This window comes from Heptranchias perlo, chromosome 1 (assembly GCF_035084215.1).
Source record: "Heptranchias perlo isolate sHepPer1 chromosome 1, sHepPer1.hap1, whole genome shotgun sequence".
NCBI classification, from domain to species: domain Eukaryota; kingdom Metazoa; phylum Chordata; class Chondrichthyes; order Hexanchiformes; family Hexanchidae; genus Heptranchias; species Heptranchias perlo.
The window spans coordinates 163458989-163482004 of record NC_090325.1 but is presented as its reverse complement, the minus strand read 5'-3'; the positions used below and the strand labels follow the sequence as shown (position 1 = coordinate 163482004).

At 40.7% G+C, this 23016-nt stretch overlaps 1 protein-coding gene across 8 annotated transcripts in view; it reads right to left on the bottom strand.

The window, feature by feature from the left end:
- kiaa1109 (KIAA1109 ortholog) overlaps positions 1-23016 on the bottom strand; it is a 460818-nt gene that overhangs the window by 272059 nt on the left and 165743 nt on the right. For all 8 annotated transcript variants that reach the window (XM_067993249.1, XM_067993258.1, XM_067993276.1 and 5 more), the window contains 5 exons: positions 14251-14501; positions 13693-13954; positions 11477-12302; positions 3188-3258; positions 2681-2854 (listed from right to left, as the gene is read on the bottom strand). In XM_067993249.1, the coding sequence (XP_067849350.1) occupies positions 2681-2854; positions 3188-3258; positions 11477-12302; positions 13693-13954; positions 14251-14501 (1584 nt within the window). The remainder of the gene's footprint in view (positions 1-2680; positions 2855-3187; positions 3259-11476; positions 12303-13692; positions 13955-14250; positions 14502-23016) is intronic.

Genomic DNA, 23016 nt, shown 5'->3' with positions numbered 1-23016 from the left:
TCTTCTAGTTAGCCATAAAGTAACTAGGGCAGGGATCTCATGCTGGTTTCTAACCTGTTCTCTTGGTCAGAAGTGACAAAGGGATAAAATTATACATTATCTGCCCAGTAAAGACATCTTCATTCTTCAAATGGAAAAAACACTTCAACATATCACCAGGATGAGCCCAGGTTATCAAGGGAAATTCTGAAAGTGATACTTTCAATGTATTTTAAGCATCAATCCCTAACTTTCCCTCCCCTTCTGCGGTTCACCAGTCATGACCATCCCCTCGCCCGCTAGAAGTAAAGCAACAAATACCAAATACAATAATCCATAAAGTGAAGATTGTAAAACAGTGTTGGAAACTTTATTTAGGTGAAGGCTGTAAGGGATAAACTGGATAAACTCATTGTTCACAACTGTGAACAGTGAGCTAGGAAGTTCATCCGTGAGAGTTGAACGAGATCTAGCTCAGATTAACAGTGACTGTATCTGAACAATCAGATTACAAGGCAACCCAGCACCTGGTTTTGCAAGATCTACATGTATCAATGTTGTAATAAGACCACAACAAAGGAAAGGCACTGGATAAATTCCAGGAATCAATGCAAGTCTTTTTTTTAAATTGGAAATTCAAAGATAATAAAAGCAAGACCTTTGAGCTGGAACAAGCAAAATAACTGGGATAAGCTCCCAGGAGAAGCTTATCTTTTATACAAAGTGGGAGGAAAAGTCATAATACTGACACATGCTGCATCATAACATCACCAAAACTCAAAATGATGTCACTTCCATGATTCTTCGTACTGGCAGTGTGAGATTGCCCTAGTAATACTTGCAACGATACAAAAGAAGAAAAATTATTTAAAAAGTAAAACCCTGCAGAAGAAAAAAAATAGGTTCACAAATAACTTAAAATCAAAGTGATTATAAACCATAAGAGGATACAAATAACATGCCAGAAATAATTGTGAATCAAGAGGTGAAAGGGAGGGAGGAACTTAAAACATTTACAATCACCAGGGAAAGGGTTTTGAAAAGATTATTAGAACTAAAAACTGATTAGTCCCTCGGTCCTGACGGACTTCATCCTGGAGTCTTAAAAGAAGTGGCTGCAGAGATATTAGATGCATTGGTATTAATTTTCCAAAATTCCCTAGATTCTGGAAGGGTCCCATCAGATTGGAGAATAGCGAATGTAACTCCCCTTTTCAAGAAAGGAGGGAGACAGAAAGCAGGAAACTACAGGCCAGTTAGCTTAATATCGGTCATAGGGAAAATGCTAGAATCTACTATTAAGGTGGTTTTTCAGGGCATTTAGAAAATCTCAATGCAATCAGGCAGTGTCAACACAGCTTTGTGAAAGGGAAATCGTGTTTGACTAATTTATTAGAGTTCATTGAGGAAGTAACAAGCAACGTGGATAAAGGGGATAATGTGAATGTGGTGTACTTAGATTTCCAGAAGGCTTTTGACAAGGTGCCACGTCAAAGGCTACTACACAAAATAAGAGCTCATGGTGTAGGGGGTAACATATTAGCATGGATAAAGGATTGGTTAGCTAACAGGAAACAGAGAGTAGGCATAAATGAGTCATTTTCAGGTTGGCAAGATCTAACAAGTGGAGTTCCACAGGGATCAGTGCTTGGGCCTCAACTATTTACAATCTATATCAATGACTTGCATGAAGGGACTGAATGAATGGTTGCTAAATTTACTGATGACACAAAGGTAGGTAGGAAAGTAAGTTGTGAAGAGGGCATAAGAAGTCTGCAAAGGGATATAGATAGGTTAAGTGAGTGGGCAAAAATTTGGCAGATGGAGTATAATGTGGAAAAATGTGAACTTACCTACTTTGGCAGGAGGAATAAAAAAGCAGTAAATTATTTAAATGGAGAGAGATTGCAGAATTCTGAGGTACAGAAGGATCTGGGTGTCCCAGTACATGAATCACAAAAAGTTAGTATGCAGGTGCAGCAAGTGATAGGAAGGCAAATGGAATGTTGTCATTTATTGCAAGGGGAATGGAATATAAAAGTAGAGATGTTTTGCTACAGTTGTACAGGGCATTGGTGAGACCACATTTAGAATGCTGTGTGCAGTTTTGGTCTCCTTATTTAAGAAAGGACATAATTGCTTTGGAGGCGGTTCACTCGACTGATTCCTGGGACGAGGGGGTTATCTTTGAGGAAAGGTTAGACAGGTTGGGCCTGTATACATTGGAGTTTAGAAGAATGAGAGGTGATCTTATTAAAACATATAAGATCCTGAGGCGACTAGAAGGGGTAGATGCTGAGGGGATTTTTTCCCCTGTGGGAGAGACTAGAGCTAGGTACCACAGTTTAAAAATAAGGGGTCTCCCATTTAAGACGGAGATGAGGAGAATTTTTTTCTCTCAGAGGGTCGTGAGTCTGTGGAACTCCCTTCCCCAGAGTGTGGTGGAGGCATGGTCATTGAATATTTTTTTTAAGGCTGAGTTAGATAGATTCCTGATTAACAAGGGAGTCAAAGGTTATGGTAGGTAGACAGGAAATTAGGGTTGAGGTCACAATCAGATCAGCCATGATTTTATCAAAGGGCCTGCCCTTAATTTGTATGTTCGTATGTATGTTGTAACACTGCTTATTTGATGTAGGTCAAATTAAAGTCATCTTGACACATACACCTCTTCTTTCGTGGACATGAATGCTACACTCACCTGTCCAAGGCTTCTGTCACAAGTGGGGTAAGGACAATATCCACCGCTCCTTTTACTTCCACTATGGCAGTGGTCCTGGTCTGAGAGACTGGCTGATCAAGACTCCACTGCTCAGTAACTGTCTCATCATCTGTATTTTCCATCGTCGTCTTTTCCAGTGGAGTATAAGGAGCACTAGAATTTTATTTTTAAAAATGACGTTTTAATTCAATTAAGACTTTGTTTCAGACATTTGTGCAAGCGATTCTGCAAAACATAGGCGTTTAATTGACTTACCAGCAATAATTCTGTTACTATATACAATTTTTAAAAAACACATTTTCTGCAATAGCAGCAAAGGTGAGACCATCTTTCAAACATTAGGATAATTAGGTTTCAGAGTGTCAATATTTGTAGGAGGTACATGACGCAAAAATTTGCAAATGCTGTTGTAGAACAATGTGATTTCTTTTGTAAATACTATTCAAAATGTAATGTTCTAACTAGCTATAGTAAAGGAATAAATACCTTGAATTTGATCCCATTAGTTGAGCACCTCTGTCGAGCAATGCACTTGCTGCAAGACCTTGTTTAATTACCTAAAGGTAAATTAACATAGAACAGTTAATATCTTTCAGGTACAGAGTAAACAATTGTTAGATATCTGACACATTCTGTATATGGCTCAGTTCTTTTGTGGTTGGACCTAATATCTGAATCATTGGGCCAGAATTTGCTGGGTGGGGCGGGGGGGGGTGCATCTCGAAGTGTGCCCCATGAGTTGCAATTTTTTTCTTCACCCTTCAGCTCTAAAATTTTTACTCCGCAAATTGCTGGAAGAGCGAGGTCATCGGGGCATCTGGGACCTTGGTGAATGATGGGACCGATAGTCTATCTCCTTACCCAATGAAATTTAAGGATAGAGAAAGAAACAGAGCGAACAACGGAGAAGGACATAGGGTGAATTAAAGTCAAATTAGATACAGGAAAAGAAATAAAGAGAGGGAAAGAAAGAGACAGAAAGAAAAAGAAAGAAATTAAACATTGACGACAGAAGACAGAGGGTGGTTGTAGAGGGTTGTTTTTCAAACTGGAGGCCTGTGACCAGCGGTGTGCCTCAGGGATCGGTGCTGAGTCCGCTGTTATTTGTTATTTATATTAATGATTTGGATGAGAATTTAGGAGGCATGGTTAGTAAGTTTGCAGATGACACCAAGATTGGTGGCATTGTGGACAGTGAAGAAGGTTATCTAGGATTGCAACGGGATCTTGATAAATTGGGCCAGTGGACCGATGAATGGCAGATGGAGTTTAATTTAGATAAATGTGAGGTGATGCATTTTGGTAGATCGAATCGGGCCAGGACCTACTCCGTTAATGGTAGGGCGTTGGGGAGAGTTATAGAACGAAGAGATCTAGGAGTACAGGTTCATAGCTCCTTGAAAGTGGAGTCACAGGTGGATAGGGTGAAGAAGGCATTCAGCATGCTTGGTTTCATTGGTCAGAACATTGAATACAGGAGTTGGGATGTCTTGTTGAAGTTGTACAAGACATTAGTAAGGCCACACTTGGAACACTGTGTACAGTTCTGGTCACCCTATTATAGAAAGGATATTATTAAACTAGAAAGAGTGCAGAAAAGATTTACTAGGATGCTACCGGGACTTGATGGTTTGACTTATAGGGAGAGGTTGGATAGACTGAGACTTTTTTCCCTGGAGAGTAGGAGGTTTAGGGGTGATCTTATAGAAGTCTATAAAATAATGAGGGGCATAGATAAGGTAGATAGTCAAAATCTTTTCCCAAAGGTAGGGGAGTCTATAACGAGGGGGCATAGATTTAAGGTGAGAGGGGAGAGATACAAAAGGGTCCAGAGGGGCAATTTTTTCACTCAAAGGGTGGTGAGTGTCTGGAACGAGCTGCCAGAGGCAGTAGAGGTGGGTCCAATTTTGTCTTTTAAAAAGCATTTGGATAGTTACATGGGTAAGATGGGTGTAGAGGGATATGGGCCAAGTGCAGGCAATTGGGACTAGCTTAGTGGTATAAACTGGGCGACATGGACATGTTGGGCCGAAGGGCTTGTTTCCATGTTGTAAACTTCTATGATTCTATGATTTTTAAAAACCCCTTGAACAATTTACTACCTGTAGGAGCGAGACTCCACAGTTTCAACTGTTCCCTTTCTGACCTCCGAGGTTGAGTGGTAATGCAGGAACATGAATCTAGTCATTAAAAAGGGTCCTTATATCATGAAATACCAGTCCAAACTTTCTGCGGCGAGTTTAACTCGTATTTATGGCGCAAATCCAGCAATTTCTTGAAACTCAGAGATTGGCTGTGAGATCCTGTTTTTGCGAGGCTAATGGTAGAGTGGCACAAATCGTCCAGCAATTTGTGGTGATTCGCAACTCACAGCATATCTCTTCCTTGCCATAAATTGCTGGATTTTTTTACACACCAATAACAGCGTGCTTCTTTAATTCGCCGTTATTTTGCCAACAAATTCTGTATTTTTTAAGCAGTCTAAACAAACAAAACGCTCTATAACAAAGCACAGCAACACAATCTACATCAGAAGAGGTGCAGTTAGATATAAAAATATAGCAAATCTCTTTTGGAAAATTAACTTTTAGTAGAAGAACCTAGCAGACGAACGTTGGTCAGATTAAAGCATCAAGAGTACAGTATTACATATGTTCTAGTCCTAACAGCATCACATATATTTTGGTCTTAATGACATCATATACTCTGGTCTTAGCAGTACATTCAATTTCTTGAGCAGCAAGAGGCCAGTGGAGTGTGAAAAGCCAGAAGAATGTTGTGTTTAGCCTCACCAGGAATTTAGCCTTGGAAGGTGTTCAGCATTGAGGTGCATTTGGACAAGAGATTTTCTTTTTATAATTAATGTGTCTGAAGTGAGTAAGCAGAGTTTGATTCTTGGGAAAATTTGGCGCTTGTGGGAGTTCAAGCTAACACTACCTACATACCCACATTTTTAAGTTAGACAGGCGTGGCAGCGCAGGGTACCTTCCATGTGTGTAGCATGTGATTCATGGGTCATCAATATAAGAGTCAGCATGTTTGCACTAAGCATAGGAAAAGTGAGTCCCTACAGCAGCAGACCTCTGCTCAAAGAGCAATTCGACACGCTTCACAACATCAGGGAGGACAAGGGGTTTCTGGATCATAATCTCCAGAATGCAATCACCCAAGAGGCAGTCCTAGAGAGTTTAAGGCATATGGAGAGTGTAGAAAGAGAAAAATGTGACCATCTACAGGGGCAGCAGAAGGAGTCAGGACGTGCAGATTCAGGGAACTCACATTACTGAAATGTCCAATTGATAGAGCGTTGGACAAGTAGAGGTGGGCAGTAACAGTAAAAAGGTTGTCCTAAGCAACATTGTGGCAACATGAAGCAATGAAGTGTCCAAGGGGATGAGAGGCAGATTGACGAAGAACAGAAGTGTGGTTGTAGTGAGAGATTCTATATTCGGGGAAATAAACTTTTTTTTTTGCAGTCATGATTGGGTATCTCGAATGCTATGTTGCTTCCCTTGCGCCAGGAGAAAAAACTTCTCAGAAGGGAAATACAGCAGCCAAAAGATGTGGTCCATATTGGAACAAATGATATAGATAGAAGAACATTTGAGGTATTTCAGAAGGAGTTTAAGGAGTTAGACACTAGATTAAACAAAACAAGAACTCTTGGGTGACAATCTCCTGATTAGGTCCTGTGCCACGTGCTGACCGGATTAAGGAGAGGAAGACTAAGAGGGTCAACAGTCTGTAGGGGTTGGTAACTGATATGACAACATGAAATAGTGACCACAACATAAGTTGAAATATAAGAACAGAAAAGGAAAATGAAGTGTCGAAGATAACGGTGCTGGACTGGAAAAAAGCAAAGTTCAGCAAGAAAGGATCGGGCCCAAATTAACTGGGCAGAAAAATTATCAACAGCTGTGAGAAATCTTCAAATACGAAATGGATAGAGCACAAAAAAAATATTCCTATAAAGTGAAAAGGGAATGATCAAAGAATTGAGTTCCATTGATAGAGAGATTAAACTGAATCTTAAAAAGGGAGGCATATGATAAAATTAAGGCTAAGAATACTGAAGAAAATAATGAAGAATACAGAAGGTATAGTGGAGATGTGAAAAGATTAGAAGCAAGAGAATATAAAAAGGCTAGCATATAATATAAAAGAAAATAGGACGAAAATTTTAAAAAAAGTTAAGAAATGGTAAAACCACACTGGGATAAAGAAAATGATCTAATTGTGGAGAATGGAATTAGAACAGAGATATTAAATATTTTTAAATATTTATTTTTACAAATGACGGTGGCAGTATGAATATAGTAGAGAAGGATATGGAATAACTGTTAGAGATAACTGTAGAAAAGGAATAAAAACAGAAAATGCTGGAGAAGCTCAGCAAGTCAGGCAGCATCTGTGGAGAAACAGTGTTAACGTTTCAGGTCGAAGACCTTTCGTCAGAACTGGAACATGTTAAAAGAGTTAAAGCTTTTGAGCAAGTACAGAGCACAGGAAAAAGGGGGGAAGGAAGGGGAGGGGAGGAAAGAACAAAAGGGAAGGTCTGTAATAGGGTTGAGGGCACGAGTGATTAAATGACAAAAGGGATGATGGTGCAAGGCAAGGAAGGTGGTAATGGGACAGGTTAAGAAATAAAGATTGATCAGGAGTAGCTGTAAATGGCAGCAGCAGAACCATTACCAGCACCAGCTGACCGAAAAAAATGGGAGTAGTGGTTATGATCTGAAGTTAATGAAATCAATGTTGAGTCCGGAAGGTTGTACGGTGTCTAAATGAAAGATGAGGTGCTGTTCCTCGAGCTTACACTGAGCCTCATTGAAACAGTGTAAGAGGCCAAGGACAGAGAGGTCAGAGTAGGAGTGGGAAGGGGAATTAAAACGGCAAGCGACCGGCAGATCACGGTCACACTTGCGGACAGAGCAGAGGTGTTCAGCAAAGCGATCACCCAGTCCGCGTTTGGTCTCCCCAATGTAGAGGAGACCACATTGTGTGCAGCGGATACAGTATTGACTAAATTGAAAGAAGTACATGTAAAATGCTGTTTCACCTGGAAGGAGTGTTTGGGGCCCTGGACGGTGGGAAGGGAGGAGGTGAAGGGGCAGGTGTTGCATCTCCTGCGCTAGCACGGGAAGCTGCCTTAGGGAGGACAGCAGGTGTTGGGGGTGATGGAAGAGTGGACCAGGGTGTCGCGGAGGGAGCAGTCCCTTCAGAATGCTGAAAGGGGAGGGAAGGGGTAGATGTGTCTGGTGGTGGGATCGCGCTGGAGGTGACGGAAATGGCGGAGGATGATGCGTTGAATGTGGAGGCTGGTGGGTTGGAAGGTGAGGACAAGGAGAACCTCATCATGGTTCTGGGAGGGAAGGGAAGGGGTGAAGGCATAAGTGCGGGAAATAGGATGGACACGGTCGAGTGCCCTGTCAATTACAGTGGAGGGGAATCCTCGGTTGAGGAAAAAGGAAGACATATCGGAAGCACTGGTATGGAAGGTGGTATAGTCAGATCAGATACGACGGAGAAACTGGGAGAAGGGCATAAAGAGTCCTTACAGGAAGTGGGGTGGGAGGAAGTGTAATCAAGGTAGCTGTGGGAGTCGGTGGGCTTATAATAGATATTGGTTGATAGTCGATCCCCAGAAATAGATAGAGAAGTCAAGGAAGGGAAGGGAAGAGTCGGAGATGGACCACGTGAAGGTGAGGGAAATTGGAAACAAAGTTGATGAAATTTTCCAGTTCGGGGCGAGAAAGGACTATTTCCTGTAAGGACTCTATTCTCTTCTCCCAGTTTCTCCGTCACATCTGTTCTGACGTTACCACCTTCCACACCAGTGCTTCTGCTGTCTTCCTATGGATTTAGATGGATAAATCACTAGGCCATGATTGCACGCATGCACCCTGGGCTGCTGAAGGAGATCCGAGAGAAGATAGCAAAGACTCTGCCATCAACTCTTCAATCCTCCTTAAATATGAAAATTGTGCCATGGAACTGGAGAGTAGTCAGTGTAACACCGTTGTTCAAGGAGGGAGAAAAGAACAAACCAGTAACTACAGACCAGTTAGTGTAATGTCAGTTGGGAACAAACTCTTAGAATTCATAATTCGAGATAAAATGAGCGAGCATTTAGAAGCTTTATTTCAAGGGCAGCCAACACAGATTTGTTGAATGCAAGTTCTGTTTGACAAATTTAACAGTTCTTTTCGAAGAGATGATTGATTAGGTAAATAAAGGGAATGTAGCTGATGTAGTGCACACAGATTTTCAGAAGGTGTTTGATAAGTTGCCTCACAAGAGGCTCATGAGAAAAATTCAGGGGTATGCTATAAGAGGAAATGCAGCAGAATGGATAAAAAGTTGTTTGATGGACAGGAAACAAAGATAGAGTAAATGGGTATTGCTCAGATTGGGGATGGTGTACCTCAGAGGTTAGTGCTGGGTTCACTCTTGTTCTTGGTGTATATATAGATGATTTGGACTTGGGCATAGGGAGCATTAAATCTTGAAAATTGCTGATGCACTAAAGTAGGGGGTTGGCAATAAGTGATGAGGACTATGAAAGACTTCAAGACAACAAAAACAAGTTAGTAGAGTAGGCAGACAGGTGGCAGATACAATTTAATGTGGATAACTGTGAATTAATGCATTTTGTAAAGAATAATGAATTAGAGTTCTGACTCAGTGTCATCGGCCTGAAACGTTAACTCTGTTTCTTTCTCCCACAGATGCTACCTGACTTGCTGAGTATTTCCAGCATTTCCTGTTTTTTTTCAGATTTCCAGCATCCACAGTACTTTGCTTTTGAAAGAATGAGCGTATCCATTCAATAGAAAGATGCTGAATGTGGATGAACAGAGATGTAGGAGTTCAAATACATAAATCCCTTAAAGTGTGAGTTCAGGTAGATAACAGCCTTTTGGGTTTTATAAAGGAAAAGCACAGAGTACAAGAGTAATGATAAACTTGTACAAAACATCGATTAGGCCACAGTCAAAGCAGTGTGCGCAGTTTTGGATGTTCCATTATAGAAAGGATAGACAGCATACTGTGCAGATTCAACAAGCTGAGGGCAGGGATGGGAACTATATGATACTCGAAATACTGAGATTATTTTTACTGGAACAGAGTAGGCAATGAGGAGATTTAACAGAGGTTTTAAAAAAAATTATGAAGAGTTTTGATGGAAAAGACTATTTCCTCTGGTTGGGGAATCAGTGACCTAGGGCCATCAATTTAAAATGATCACTAAGAAAGTCTGGAGAGAGGTTAGCAGAAGTTTTTTTTACACAGCGGGTTTGCCACCAGAGTGATTGAGACAGAGACCATTCCACCTTTTAAGGGAAAATTGGATAAATATTTGAAGAGAAGAAAGATATAGAGCTATGAAGAGAGCATGGGGCAGTGGGATTAGTTTTGAAATAACAACAGAAAATGTTGGAAACTCAGCAGGACAGACAGCATCTGTGGAGATAGAAACAGAGTTAATGTTTCAGGTCGATGACCTTTCATCATAACACATTTAGTTTTGGATTGCTGTAACCAAGAGCCACACATGATGGGCCAAATGGCTTCCTTCTATGCTGTAAACATCTATAGTTCTAGTCCAAACAGTACTGCATACATTCTGCTCTTAACAATACCACATATATTCCAATGCTAACAGTCTCTTATATATTCCACTCCTGACAGTATCACAGTATCACATAGAATCTACAGCATAGAAACAGGTAATTTGGCCCAGCTGGTCTATGCTGGTGTTTATACTCCACACAAGCCTTCTCCCACTCTAATTGAGTCTTCCCACCCTGTCCCTGTATCCCTCTATTTTCTTCTCCCTCCTGTATGCATCAATGTTATCTGCTTGAACCATGTGGCAGTGAGTTCCACAATCTCTCCATTGTGTATAGAAAAAAGAATGAAGATGACCATATGTATGAAAATTCTGTAACAAACAGCAATTGACTTCCTCATTCCTGTTCTTGCTGACCTACAATGGCTCCCAGTCTCCCAATAAGAAAGAAAGACTTGCATTTATATGGCACCTTTCACAACCTCAATGTCCCAAAGCACTTTATGGCCAATGAAGTACTTTCGAAATGTAATCACTGTTGTAATGTAGGAAACGTGGCAGTCAATTTGCGCACAGCAAGGACCCACAAACAGCATTGTGATAATGACCAGATAATCCATTTTAGTGATGTTAGTTGAGGGATAAATATAGGCCAGGACATGAGTGAGAACTCCCCTGCTCCTCTTCAAAATGGTGCTCTGGGATCTTTTATGTCACCAGCAAGGGCAGATGGGGCCTCAAATTTAAAATTCTCATCCTCTTATTTAAATTCCATCATGGCCTTGCTCTACCTTATTTTTGTAACCTCCTCCAGATCTACAACCAACCCCTCCCCCCACCAAATGTTCATTCCTCTGACTCTGGCATCTTGTGCATCCCTCACTCCTTTCTTCCCACCATTAGCAGCCATGCCTCCTACATTCTGAAATTCCCTCTTTAATTCCTCCACCCCTCTCTCTCTTCCTTCTTAAAACTCATGTCTCCTTCTTTGTCTCAGCATCCATTTTTGTCAGATTACGTCTCTGTGAAGTGCCTTAGAACATTTTCTATGTTAAAGATGCTATATAAGTGCAAGTAGTTGTTGTTGTTGATCTCTCCTTGAGTGTGGATTTCCCTATGGATAAAAGCAATTGCTATGTGTATGTGGAAGTCTAACAAATGACAAAGAATGCATTATTATTATAGAAACGGTTACCAACCTTAAACATAGGAACAGAAAGCTGGTCAAATGAAGAAGAGCTCTCTTCACTGGTTGGTGTATCAAGGTCCAGAGGGCGATGCAGTGAAGATTTTGAGGTTCTCTTGTTTGTTGGCTGTTTTACTGACCAGTTGGACACCTGCAGCTGTGTAAGATAATTTAGGTAACAAGACATCACAATCTGCTGACTCGATAACTGTCTGCTATCCACAGCTTTTTCTCCTTCTACAGTGTATATATGGTCAATTGACTCCTCTTCCCCTTCAAGAGCTGATACAAAAGAGGCCTGAGAGGCATGAGCTTTTATAGGATAGCTGTTCAGCTCTTGGTTTTCTCCATTAACAGAAGTATTTAATGGTCCTTCGACACTATGATAAATTGTACTCCTGCTATAGTCAACTGCTTGGGTACGACGCCTCTTCTTTCTTCCTGGGTAGGTTCCTGGACCTTCATCACTACTAACTGGATCGAAGTCCTCAGCTGCTGAAAAGTATGCCTCACTGTCAGCCACAGATATGCTGGAGTCGACTGATCGATACTGATGGAAAGTGTTAGAATCTGCTGATGGAGTGAAGGGGAAGGATCCAAAGCTCCTCCTCTGACGAGGAGAATCCAAAACATTCTCATCACTGCGGGACACTTCGCTGGTGAATTGTACACCCATTGCTGCAGGTTGCCGCTCACCGAAAATGGCTGCTGATAAACTTTTAGTGCTTCCAAGCCGTGTAGAAGAGACAGAGGCCTGTCGTTTCAAAGGAGAATGGACTAAGGATCTATCTTGATTTTTGGGAGAAACTGGAGTGCTTCCTGAAACATCTGTTGGACCACTAAAAAAAACAAAATGTGATTTTTTTTTTTAAAAAACTGATCTTTCCTATTTATGTTTGCTTCGTCCACCAATTCTCTGACCAAAAGGTAGGCAACCAGCCCATAATCAAGAAAACACAAATGCAAAACAGTCCCAATTTTCTTCTTGAAGGCAATTACTTTTCCTTCCGGGTTTCCCGTGCGACAGCCAGCCAGATTGACAAGCTGGCTCCCTGTCCGGAGGGAAAGCAGCCAGGGATCGGAGAAGAGGAAAGGATGCAAGAGGATGTGGAAGCTACATCATTAAATAAATTTAAAACAGAAATAGACAGTTTCCTAGAAGTAAAGGGAATTAGGAGTTACGGGGAGCGGGCAGGAAATTGGACATGAAGCTGAGTTCGGATCGGTCAAGGCCCTGTGGGTGGCGGAGCAGGCCCAGGGGCTGAGTGGCCGGGTCCCGTTCCTACTTCTTGTGTTCTTTAGATTTGAGGTTAGGATCAGATCAGCCATGATCTTATTGAATGGCGGAGCGGGCTCGAGGGGCCGATTGGCCTACTCCTGCTCCTATTTCTTATGTTCTTATGTAGATCGCCGGGGGAACAAGAAATCAAGGTCAGGCCCTACAGTCAAGGCAGGGGAGGGGGTGGGCGCCGATGCCGAGCCAAGGGGAAGGCTTTCTGATGCACGGTGGAGATCGTGGGGCGGGACCGTGGGGGACATTGGTGGTGATCGGCGGTCGGGAGGAATTGTCATGGGATGGGGGGGGGGGGGGGAGGGATCTCACATCGGGGAGATTGGTCAATCGCGGGGATCCGATCGTGGCAGGTAAGTTTGTTGGGCCTGGAGGAAACGCACTTGTTCCTCCTTGTCCACAAGCAGCAAAGGCACTTAGGAGCGGTTCTCGCTTCATTTCACCTGGTGAGATTCGTGAGCCCCAGTAAAGCTATCCTGGAGCCGTTAATCACCTTTAGATGTAACATTAAATAAGAATAAACCTACCTTAATTATCTCAAGTAGATAAATTGCCACTTAATGATTCGCCCGCCGGCATTAATATGGGGATGTGACTACTGAGATTCGGCTGTGTGCACGCATCCAAATACGCCCACGTTGGAGCCGGGTTGCGGTTGCGCTGGCAAAAGCTGAAATTCTTACCTCCCACCTATTCTTGGGGGTTAAAGTTACCCCCCCCCTCACCCCGCTGTCTAACATCACTCCACCTGCTGGCAACATTGGCATCAGGAGCTTGCCATATCAGGAATCATAGGCATTAAATAGCATTCTATCACTCATACAACAACGCAAATGAATAACATTATAATTGTTCAGTATTGGAAAGTTCAATATAATATATCTAATTCTGATCTTTAATCTGGAAAGACCTACAGTTTATAAATAAAATTAACTTACTTTCCATTAGTTTCCTCTATGTTTGTGCTCAAAACAGGACTACGCATCTGTATAATGCTGTCATCAGCATTAGAGGAAGGACTGTTTTTTTCACTTGCCAACAGAGGGAGTGCAGCAGTAGAACTACTGTTTTCTTCAGATGAGGATGTTGAACTGTGAGATCGTAAAGCGACCTGCAAACTGTGGTGCTGGTTCTTCCTCTCCGAATCAGTTCCCAGTGATCTGGAGTCCCATTCTTTTCTTTTTGTCCCATTTGTTTTACCTAAACAACCAGAATATAGGTATTGTCAACACAGAATTTCTTCTATTACTTTCTCGTTGTCTAATATTTTAATTTTAAATCAGAATGTTAAAAAAAAATCTCGTTTAAGAAGCCATGAAGACTTGTAAAATGCACAAGTGCAAACAGTTATAAAGCATTATACTGCACACACTATATTAAGATTGGTTTTTTTTAATGCATCAGACTAAGTAAGGAAACGTGGAAGAGAAAGACATAAACTTTAGAAGGATATTCTTGGAAATCACAAAAAAAATTAATTTTACGCAGGAACTTACCGTCTGCAGTCTTTGAAACGTCCTTAGTGATAATCCATTCATTTGGCTGCAGCAGTGACTGTCCGTAGAACATATCAGATTCTGTGTTTATAGTAGAGAAAGCAGAGCTGGTGGACGGGGTCATTTCATCCAGTTTGAAGAAGTCCAGTCCTGAGGCATTGCCTGCATAGAACTTACAACCACTAAGGCACCCACACTTGTTCTTGCCTCGTTTATTTTTGACATCATCATCCGGCCAGAGAAACCATAGTCTATATGAAAGAATGCACAATGTCAGCTTAAGGCAAAGAACCCATAATAGTAATCTACAGTCAAATCATTATCTGTTCAATTTGAAACAATGCAGCTTCCACCTGCAAAATATGCTGAAAGGTAATCTGGGAGAAAATGTGCACTTTTGACTGTGTAGGACACTGGTGGAGCAAAGTGCTAAACACTAGATAAACGAGCCTCTTTAAACTCACTGCTATCATTACATTATGGATGCGTGTGTTAATTTTGCTTCTGACCACATTCTGGTTTTCTTCCACACTAACCAGCATCACATCAAAGATAAAAAGATAATACTTACACAATTCTTCCATCTCAAGATTGGTAGGAGCCATATCACTGTCAGTTTAATTTCATTTTTTCTTTCCTTCAATTTCTGCCAAGTTCTCTCCTCCCCTCCATAGGTGGTTGACTCCTACAAGCAGTCTGGTTCCACAGGTGATGGGCACCCTTCAGTACCTCACCAATGTGGCCATTCTTCATGTGAACCAAGACTGCGAGCACAGAAGCACAATTCAACCAGGGGAGGCACCTGATCTTGTCCCCATCTGATGTCCACACGCACATTCCAGAACAGGTCACCAGGTAGCAATCAGCAGCAGGAACCTTTGCTGATTTCTCCTCACCGCTATTGCCACAGTGGCCGAGATCAATTAACTGAACAAATCCAGAGACTAAACCCAAGATCTTCCTGGTTCATATGGCTCAACTACTCTTTATCTCTTCTTTTTATGTATTCTCAGTTGGGGATTTTGCACTGGTCCTCTGCCAACTGAAGTTTTTTTCTTGCCACCCATAATCTTATGAAATGCTGGGTATAAGAAGCATTTTTTTTGTAAACTAAAAAGCTTCTGCAACAGGGATAAGTTGTTTCATTTAGATTTGAAAGATGTACACAGTTATATTATATAATCAGTATCAGACCATGCATAGGAATACCAGAGCAGAATCTTTCATTATTATGCAATAAGGTTGTTAATGTGAAGTCAACAATATCCATCATAAACTGAGAATAAATTCTGAGAGCGAAATGAGAAAATTGATCAACGGTAATTAATTAAATTAAAAAGTTGGTTTCCATACTTTCAATTGTTCTAAAGTGGGCAGCTTTATATTCTTGAAATTGCACTTTTTACATCAGAACTGCCTTGTGTGATTACTCAGGAGAATCATATATGTAAAAATGTCATTAAAAAAATAAAACATCTATCCATAATCCAATAACAATTAATCTCAAAGATGAATTTTTGCCTAGATTTGGCTTGTCTTTAGCTGGACAAACCAGACCAGAATGTCCCGGTGAGAAGTACATTTTGTCTCATAAAATTGTACATAAACAGGTAGCTTGGATGCAAAGTGAAAATTCTAAGAATCTAGTACCAAATCAATCCTCTGATGTGTTAAGATTCATAATTATAGTAATGAAATTAAGTTGACTATTTTGTGTATTTGAATATAGATATAAAATTTGTATATATTATGTATTTACAATTTTACATGTATGCATATATTACAGAAATATTGAATGATTGAGGCTTCCAAGTGCTAAACTATTCACTTTTTGCTTGGTCAATTGATTAGAATGATGATGCCTAAATCTTAAAGTTAAGAGCATTATTGAATGTTTATGATTATTTGCAATAACCCAAACTTCACTGCAGAACCATGACAATTAAGTTTAAACTGAAATTAATTTCACAAATGTACTCTGCTATCCACTTACAGTCCACAATACCACCAAGTACCTGTTGATGGCACTCCTCAGCTTTTACAGGAAATTGCTTTTTGGCAGTACCAGGCACTAATCACAAAATAATTATGGATGAGGAAAGCCATTCAGCCTATCTTGATTCATCCATCCACAGATCCTTACATCTCCCCATTGTAGCATCCAACTGTAAGTAATTCCAGGGTTTTTGACTCTACTGCTCTTTCACCACTCTATTTGGAAGTTTATTCTAGATGTTGATCACATCTGTATGAACAAACACTTTGATATCTGTCCAATTAAGTTCCCCTCTCCAGTTTAAATCTGTGCTCCCTTCATTACTCCTATGGTTTAATTTAAAGTAATATTCTGAGATAACTTTTTCTATACTCTTGATAATCTTACATACCTCTATTATATCATCTATCAGATGTCTCATTTCCAGGCTGAAAAAAGTGTTTATCCACTCTTTTCTCATAACCCTGACACTGGGGATTCGCCTTGTGTCTCTTTTTTGCACTGCTTTCAGCACTTAAATTTGTACATGCCATCTTCCTTTCATCTCATTTTTAATTTGTTTGCTGATCCATTTAGTCAGGTTTGTTTAGTCTGAGCTTGCGGGTTTTAGGAATGTATTTATCCTGCATGGTCAGCATTATACCTTTAAAAGGTGTCCTTTTACTGAAGTGTTGTTGAATAACCTCCGCCAATCTATTTGTTTTAATTGTTCTCTCATTTCATAGAATTTAGCCCGGTTATGTACTAACTCTTAGTTTTAGGCATTTCTTGCTCCCACATTATGTTAAACTTCATCATTCTATGATTGTTGCCCTTCAGGGATGCAACAATTTCCATTTCCGATACATTTTCTGCGTCATTTACGAATACCAGATCAAGATGAGCATTGCCTCTTATGGCTTCATTGATACACTGAGTCAAAAAGCAATCATGCACTACATCTACCAACTCTGACTCTAAACAACTTGGGGTTTTCCAGTTTTTATTTCATTGATTGAAAACGCCCATTAAAATAGCTTTCCTGTTCTCACACATCCTACCTATCATCATAGAGCAATTACCCCTATTTTTATATTGGCCTAGTAGTCTACAGCATACTCCCAGTGTTAGCTTAGATTTTGTAGCATTAGTGATGTCTACCAAGAGTATTTCATCTTGCAGCTTTCCACCCCCCTGCGAACATTAGCTTCTTTTACCTCCCAGGTATCCCCGAGCATATAGGGCTACACCAGCTCCTTTTTTGCCAATCTGTAATTTCTAAACACATTATACTCCTGACTATTATTGTATTCTTTTCCATCCTCTGGTCTGGTATTGTCACCACATCACAGTTCCCCCTGCTACAACTGCCTCCAGATCCAGCATCTTATTTCTAATGCTTCCAGCATTCGTATGTATACATATTATAGATTTGTCTCCTCTCATATTCCCCCAAGTCTGCCTATTCATGTATCTCTCTGGTTATCTGTGTCCATACATACCTGTTAACTGCCTTCTACCTTACGATCTGTCTCATCTGTGGTCCCTGTTTCCTCCCTACACTCCCCCACCCAACATGTCAAGTTTAAATGATTTTCTATTGCTGTCTCAATGTTCCTTGCAAGTCTCTTTGGCCCTGCTTGGTTTAAGTGCAGCCCATCTCTCCTGCAATACTCCTTTTTGTTCTGTAAAGATTCCCAGTTATTTATGAAGGTAACATTGTTGTACTACCAGGCTGCTAGCCACTCGTTTACCTCCTCAATTCTTTAGGAGGACTCCCCACCTTCTCTTAATACTGGAAGTATTATTTTTCATTTCCACATCGTTCACCTGAGGAAGGAGGTGGCCTCCGAAAGCTTGTGAATTTAAAATAATATTGCTGGACTATAACTTGGTGTTGTAAAATTGTTTACAATTGTCAACCCCAGTCCATCACCGGCATCTCCACATACTGGAAGTATAGCAGTGAACATTACTTTGCATCCTCTATCTTTCAGTTTTGAGCCAATCCTTAGATTTGTGGCTTTTAAGACACCAATATTATTTCTCCCCAGGTCATTCACCCCTACGTGGACTACCACCACTGGTTTCTACCTGCCCCCTTCTAACACATCATTAAGGTACTGTCATTATGACATGTGACTATCTACTTTCCCAAGCAAAGAATCGCCTCTGACTGCAACCTCTCTGTGGCCTGCAAAGTGTGTCTTTGTCCAAGCTGTACCCTCTGGTTTTCTAACTACCTTCACTTCTGGGACCATGTATCATTCTGCAACATTGGATAGTGCCTAGTAACTGTTTGCTAATGTAATCTCTTGGGTAGCTTCACAGGGTTTCATACATTTCTTGCTCCTTTTATAAACTTTAATCCATCCATTATCACCATTACGTTGGTTTCTTTCAGCAATTGTTCCTCGAGCAACCTGGCTGCACAGTTCTCCAGCTCCAAGCTCTGAATGTTCGCCTGGCCATATCATTTACCTGAGATGACTCATTTAATAAATCTAAAGCTATCCAGTCACTCTCAGAAATCCCCTCACTTCTGTCTGACATTTTAAGTTCTTGTAACTTGCTCTCTAAGGCCATATCTCTTTCTTTAATTGTACTGGTTAGCAAGACAGTTTCCACATCTCTTCGCCGCTTTATTATATTCACCTTTCTCATTTGTGAATATCCCACAGCAAACACACCTCAGGATTGCAACCTTAGTTTTCCTTCTCATAGTTGTTTCCCTTCCTTCTGATATTTCTCCCAGTGTCTCTTTTGGTTTAACTTTCATAGGAACATAGGAACAGGAGGAGGCCATTCAGCCCCTCGTGCCTGCTCCGCCATTTGATAAGATCATGGTTGATCTGTGATCTAACTCCATATACCTGCCTTTGGCCCATATCCCTTAATACCTTTGGTTGCCAAAAAGCCATCTATCTCACATTTAAATTTAGCAATTGAGCTAGTATCAATTGCCGTTTGAGGAAGAGAGTTCCAAACTTCTACCACCCTTTGTGTGTAGAAATGTTTTCTAATCTCACTCTTGAAAGGTCTGGCTCTAATTTTTAGACTGTGCCCCCTACTCCTAGAATCCCCAACCAGCGAAAATAGTTTCTCTCCATCCAACCGATCTGTTCCCCTTAATATCTTATAAACTTCGATCAGATCACCCCTTAACCTTCGAAACTCCAGAGAATACAACCCCAATTTGTGTCTTCTCTCCTCGTAACTTAATCCTTGAAGTCCAGGTATCATTCTAGTAAACCTACGCTGCACTCCCTCCAAGGCCAATATGTCCTTCCGAAGGTGCGGTGCCCAGAACTGCTCACAGTACTCCAGGATGCGGTCTAACCAGGGTTTTGTATAGCTGCAGCACAACTTCTGCCCCCTTGTACTCTAGTCCTCTAGATATAAAGGCCAGCATTCCATTAGCCTTATTGATTATTTTCTGCACCTGTTCATGACACTTCAATGATCTATGTTCCTGAACCCCTAAGTCCCTTTGGACATCCACTGTTTTTAACTTTTTACCATTTAGAAAGTACCCTGTTCTATCCTTTTTTGATCCAAAGTGGATGACCTCACATTTGTCTACATTGAATTCCATTTGCCACAATCTTGCCCATTCACCTAATCTATCAATATCACTTTGTAATTTTATGTTTTCATCTACACTGCTTACAATGCCACCAATCTTTGTGTCATCGGCAAACTTAGATATGAGACTTTCTATGCCTTCATCTAAGTCGTTAATAAATATTGTGAGTAATTAAGGCCCTAAGACAGATCCCTGCGGGACTCCACTAGTCACATCCTGCCAATGTGAATACTTACCTATTACCCCTACTCTCTGTTGCCTTTCGCTCAGCCAAATTCCTAAACAAGTCCGTACTTTTCCCTCGATTCCATGGGCTTCTAACTTAGCTAACAGTCTCTTATGTGGGACCTTATCAAATGCCTTCTGGAAGTCCATATAAATAACATCCATTCCCCTGTCCACTACTTTAGTCATCTCTTCAAAAAATTCCATCAGGTTTGTCAGTCACGACCTACCTTTCACAAATCCATGCTGGCTCTCTCTGATTAACTGAAAATTCTCAAGGTGTTCAGTCACCCTATCCTTAATTATAGACTCCAGCAATTTCCCCACAACAGATGTTAGGCTAACTGGTCTATAATTCCCCGGTTTCCCTCTCTCTCCTTTCTCAAAAAGCGGAGTGACATGTGCAATTTTCCAATCTAGAGGGACAGTTCCTGAATCTAGAGAACTTTGAAAGATTATAGTTAGGGCATCTGCAATGTGCTCACCTGCTTCCTTTAAAACCCTGGGATGGAAACCTTCTGGTCCTGGGGACTTGTCACTCTTTAGTGCTATTATTTTCTTCATTACTGTTGCTTTACTTTTGTTAATTTTATCGAGTCCCTGTCCCCGATTCAATATTAGTTTTTTGGGGATTTCCGGCATGCTATCCTCTTTTTCTACTGTAAATACTGAAGCAAAGTAATTATTCAACATGTCCACCATTTCCCCATTGTCAATGACAATATCACCACTTTCAGTTTTTAAGGGGCCAACACTGCTCCTGACCACCCTCTTTTTTCTAATATAACTATAAAAGTTCTTTGTATTGGTTTTGATATCCCTTGCAAGTTTCTTTTCATACTCTCTTTTTGTAGCTCTTACTATCTGTTTTGTGACCCTTTGTTGATCTTTGTATCTTTCCCATTCGCCAGGATCTGTGCCATTTTTTGCCTTTTTGTATGCCCTTTCCTTGCATCTTATACTGTCCCTTACCTCTTTAGTTGTCCATGGCTGTTTTTTTTGGCAAGTAGAGTTTTTGCCCCTCAGGGATATAAACCGGTTCTGTATCACGTTAAATGTTTCTTTAAACATTTCCCACTGATCATCAGTCGTTTTACCCATTAACAGATTTGCGCAGTTTGCTGTGGACAGTCTCTGTCTCATCCCATTGAAGTTGGCCTTACCTAAGTCTAGAATCTTAGCAGCTGATTCACTTTTTTCCCTTTCAAACACTACATTGAACTCGATTATGTTATGATCGCTACTGGATAGGTGTTCACGCACAGTTAAGCTGTTAATTAAATCTGGTTCATTACTCATTACTAAATCTAGTATGGCTTGCCCCCTTGTTGCCTCTGGGACATACTGCTGTAGAAAACTATCCCGGACACACTCAAGAAATTCACTACCTTTCTGACAGTTGCTAGTCTGCTTTTCCCAATCTATGTGAAGGTTAAAGTCCCCCATTAAGACCACTATGCCTTTCTTACACGCTTGTCTAATCTCTGCATTTATACAATCTAGCACTTCAGAGCTGCTGCCAGGGGTCCTATACACAACTCCCACTATAGTCTTAGATCTTTTTAATCTCAGGTGCTCCTATTTGAGTTTCCTTATATCTGGTGCTCCCTTTTAATTTTGACCTCCCTTAGGTAATTTGTTTTACTTTTTATTTCCCTCAGGTACTTTTTAATTTGGCTTATGCCCTATATCAATGAAATATTATCTATTTCACACAGGTGTTCTCTTTCATTTTAGTTCCTCTCCACTGCATCCTTAACTTCATGGGTACTCTTCTTTTAAATCTACTTCTGTCTGTGCTCCCCTTTAGAAAAATACCTAGATGCCCTGTTATACTAAGGAATTCTGCATGAATGAGGCAAATTAAATAACAGTGCCTCATTTGCGATAGCCAGGTTACAATCGGGGCCAACCTATTCCCCATGCTGGTAAACTTACACGTATGCAATTAGGTAAAATGGGCAACCACTGGCTACTCTGCTTTCTTCCAAAACTACCATTATGCATTAACTTCGCTTTTATGTTCCTGCACACACACTGTGTTTTTGCAGAAAATCTGTGTAGCCAGTGTGTGGCCCATTTTATCCATCTTCACTAACTTAAATTAGCTTACCAATGGGAGTTTATTGGTAGAAGGAAGAGGTTTGGATATACACTAGCAAGTCAGCAGGGCAGTTTCAATGCATTGCCATAGTATCATGAGTCATGATACACACCAGTTTCTGGGCTACTGTGCCACGTCTTCTTGTTAAATTGCATCCAACAGAGCACAGCTCCAGTGCTGAGCCAGCTACTTAGGTAGTCTTACTAGCGACGAATGAGCTGAATCAAACTGTACATCAGTTGCTCTATGCTAGGTTTGCTGCACTGCCACCAACATACATTTGGCACAAAGTTCTTAACATCACAAGGACACTAGTAGCTTATTCAAAACCAATTATATTTTGGATTCCACATTTTTTTGCATGCCCACAAATGTCACAGTAATTTTGGAAACAGAAAAAAAATGCTCCCATATGAAGCATACAGGATGTATGACTGGTGAGCACTCAGCCAGAAAATTATGTTTTGTTTGAATAAATTGGCTTATAACAGTAGTTTGCCCATCATACGTCAAACATCACTAATATTCGTTTTGCTGCCTATATCCATTTTTTCACCTGATCACATTTCACACTCTAGATCTAGGATAGGACAGACAGATCCATACATCCATATTTTACATAAGAGAGTCTGGAGCGTGTTACGAGGTAGTAACTCATCAAGACGTTGAAATATCATTAACCATGAATCTTATCTAGTTTATCATTGTTATCTAAGTGTTGCCTTGGAACACATCTTAAAATGCATTCTTCTTTATAAAGTAAAAAAAATAACAATTTTACCATTTCCTTTTTTGTTCATGGCAGGGTATCATGGCAGATAGTCACAACTGGTCGCTCCAGTTGATGTATCAAATAATTAGATAAGAAGGGTCATT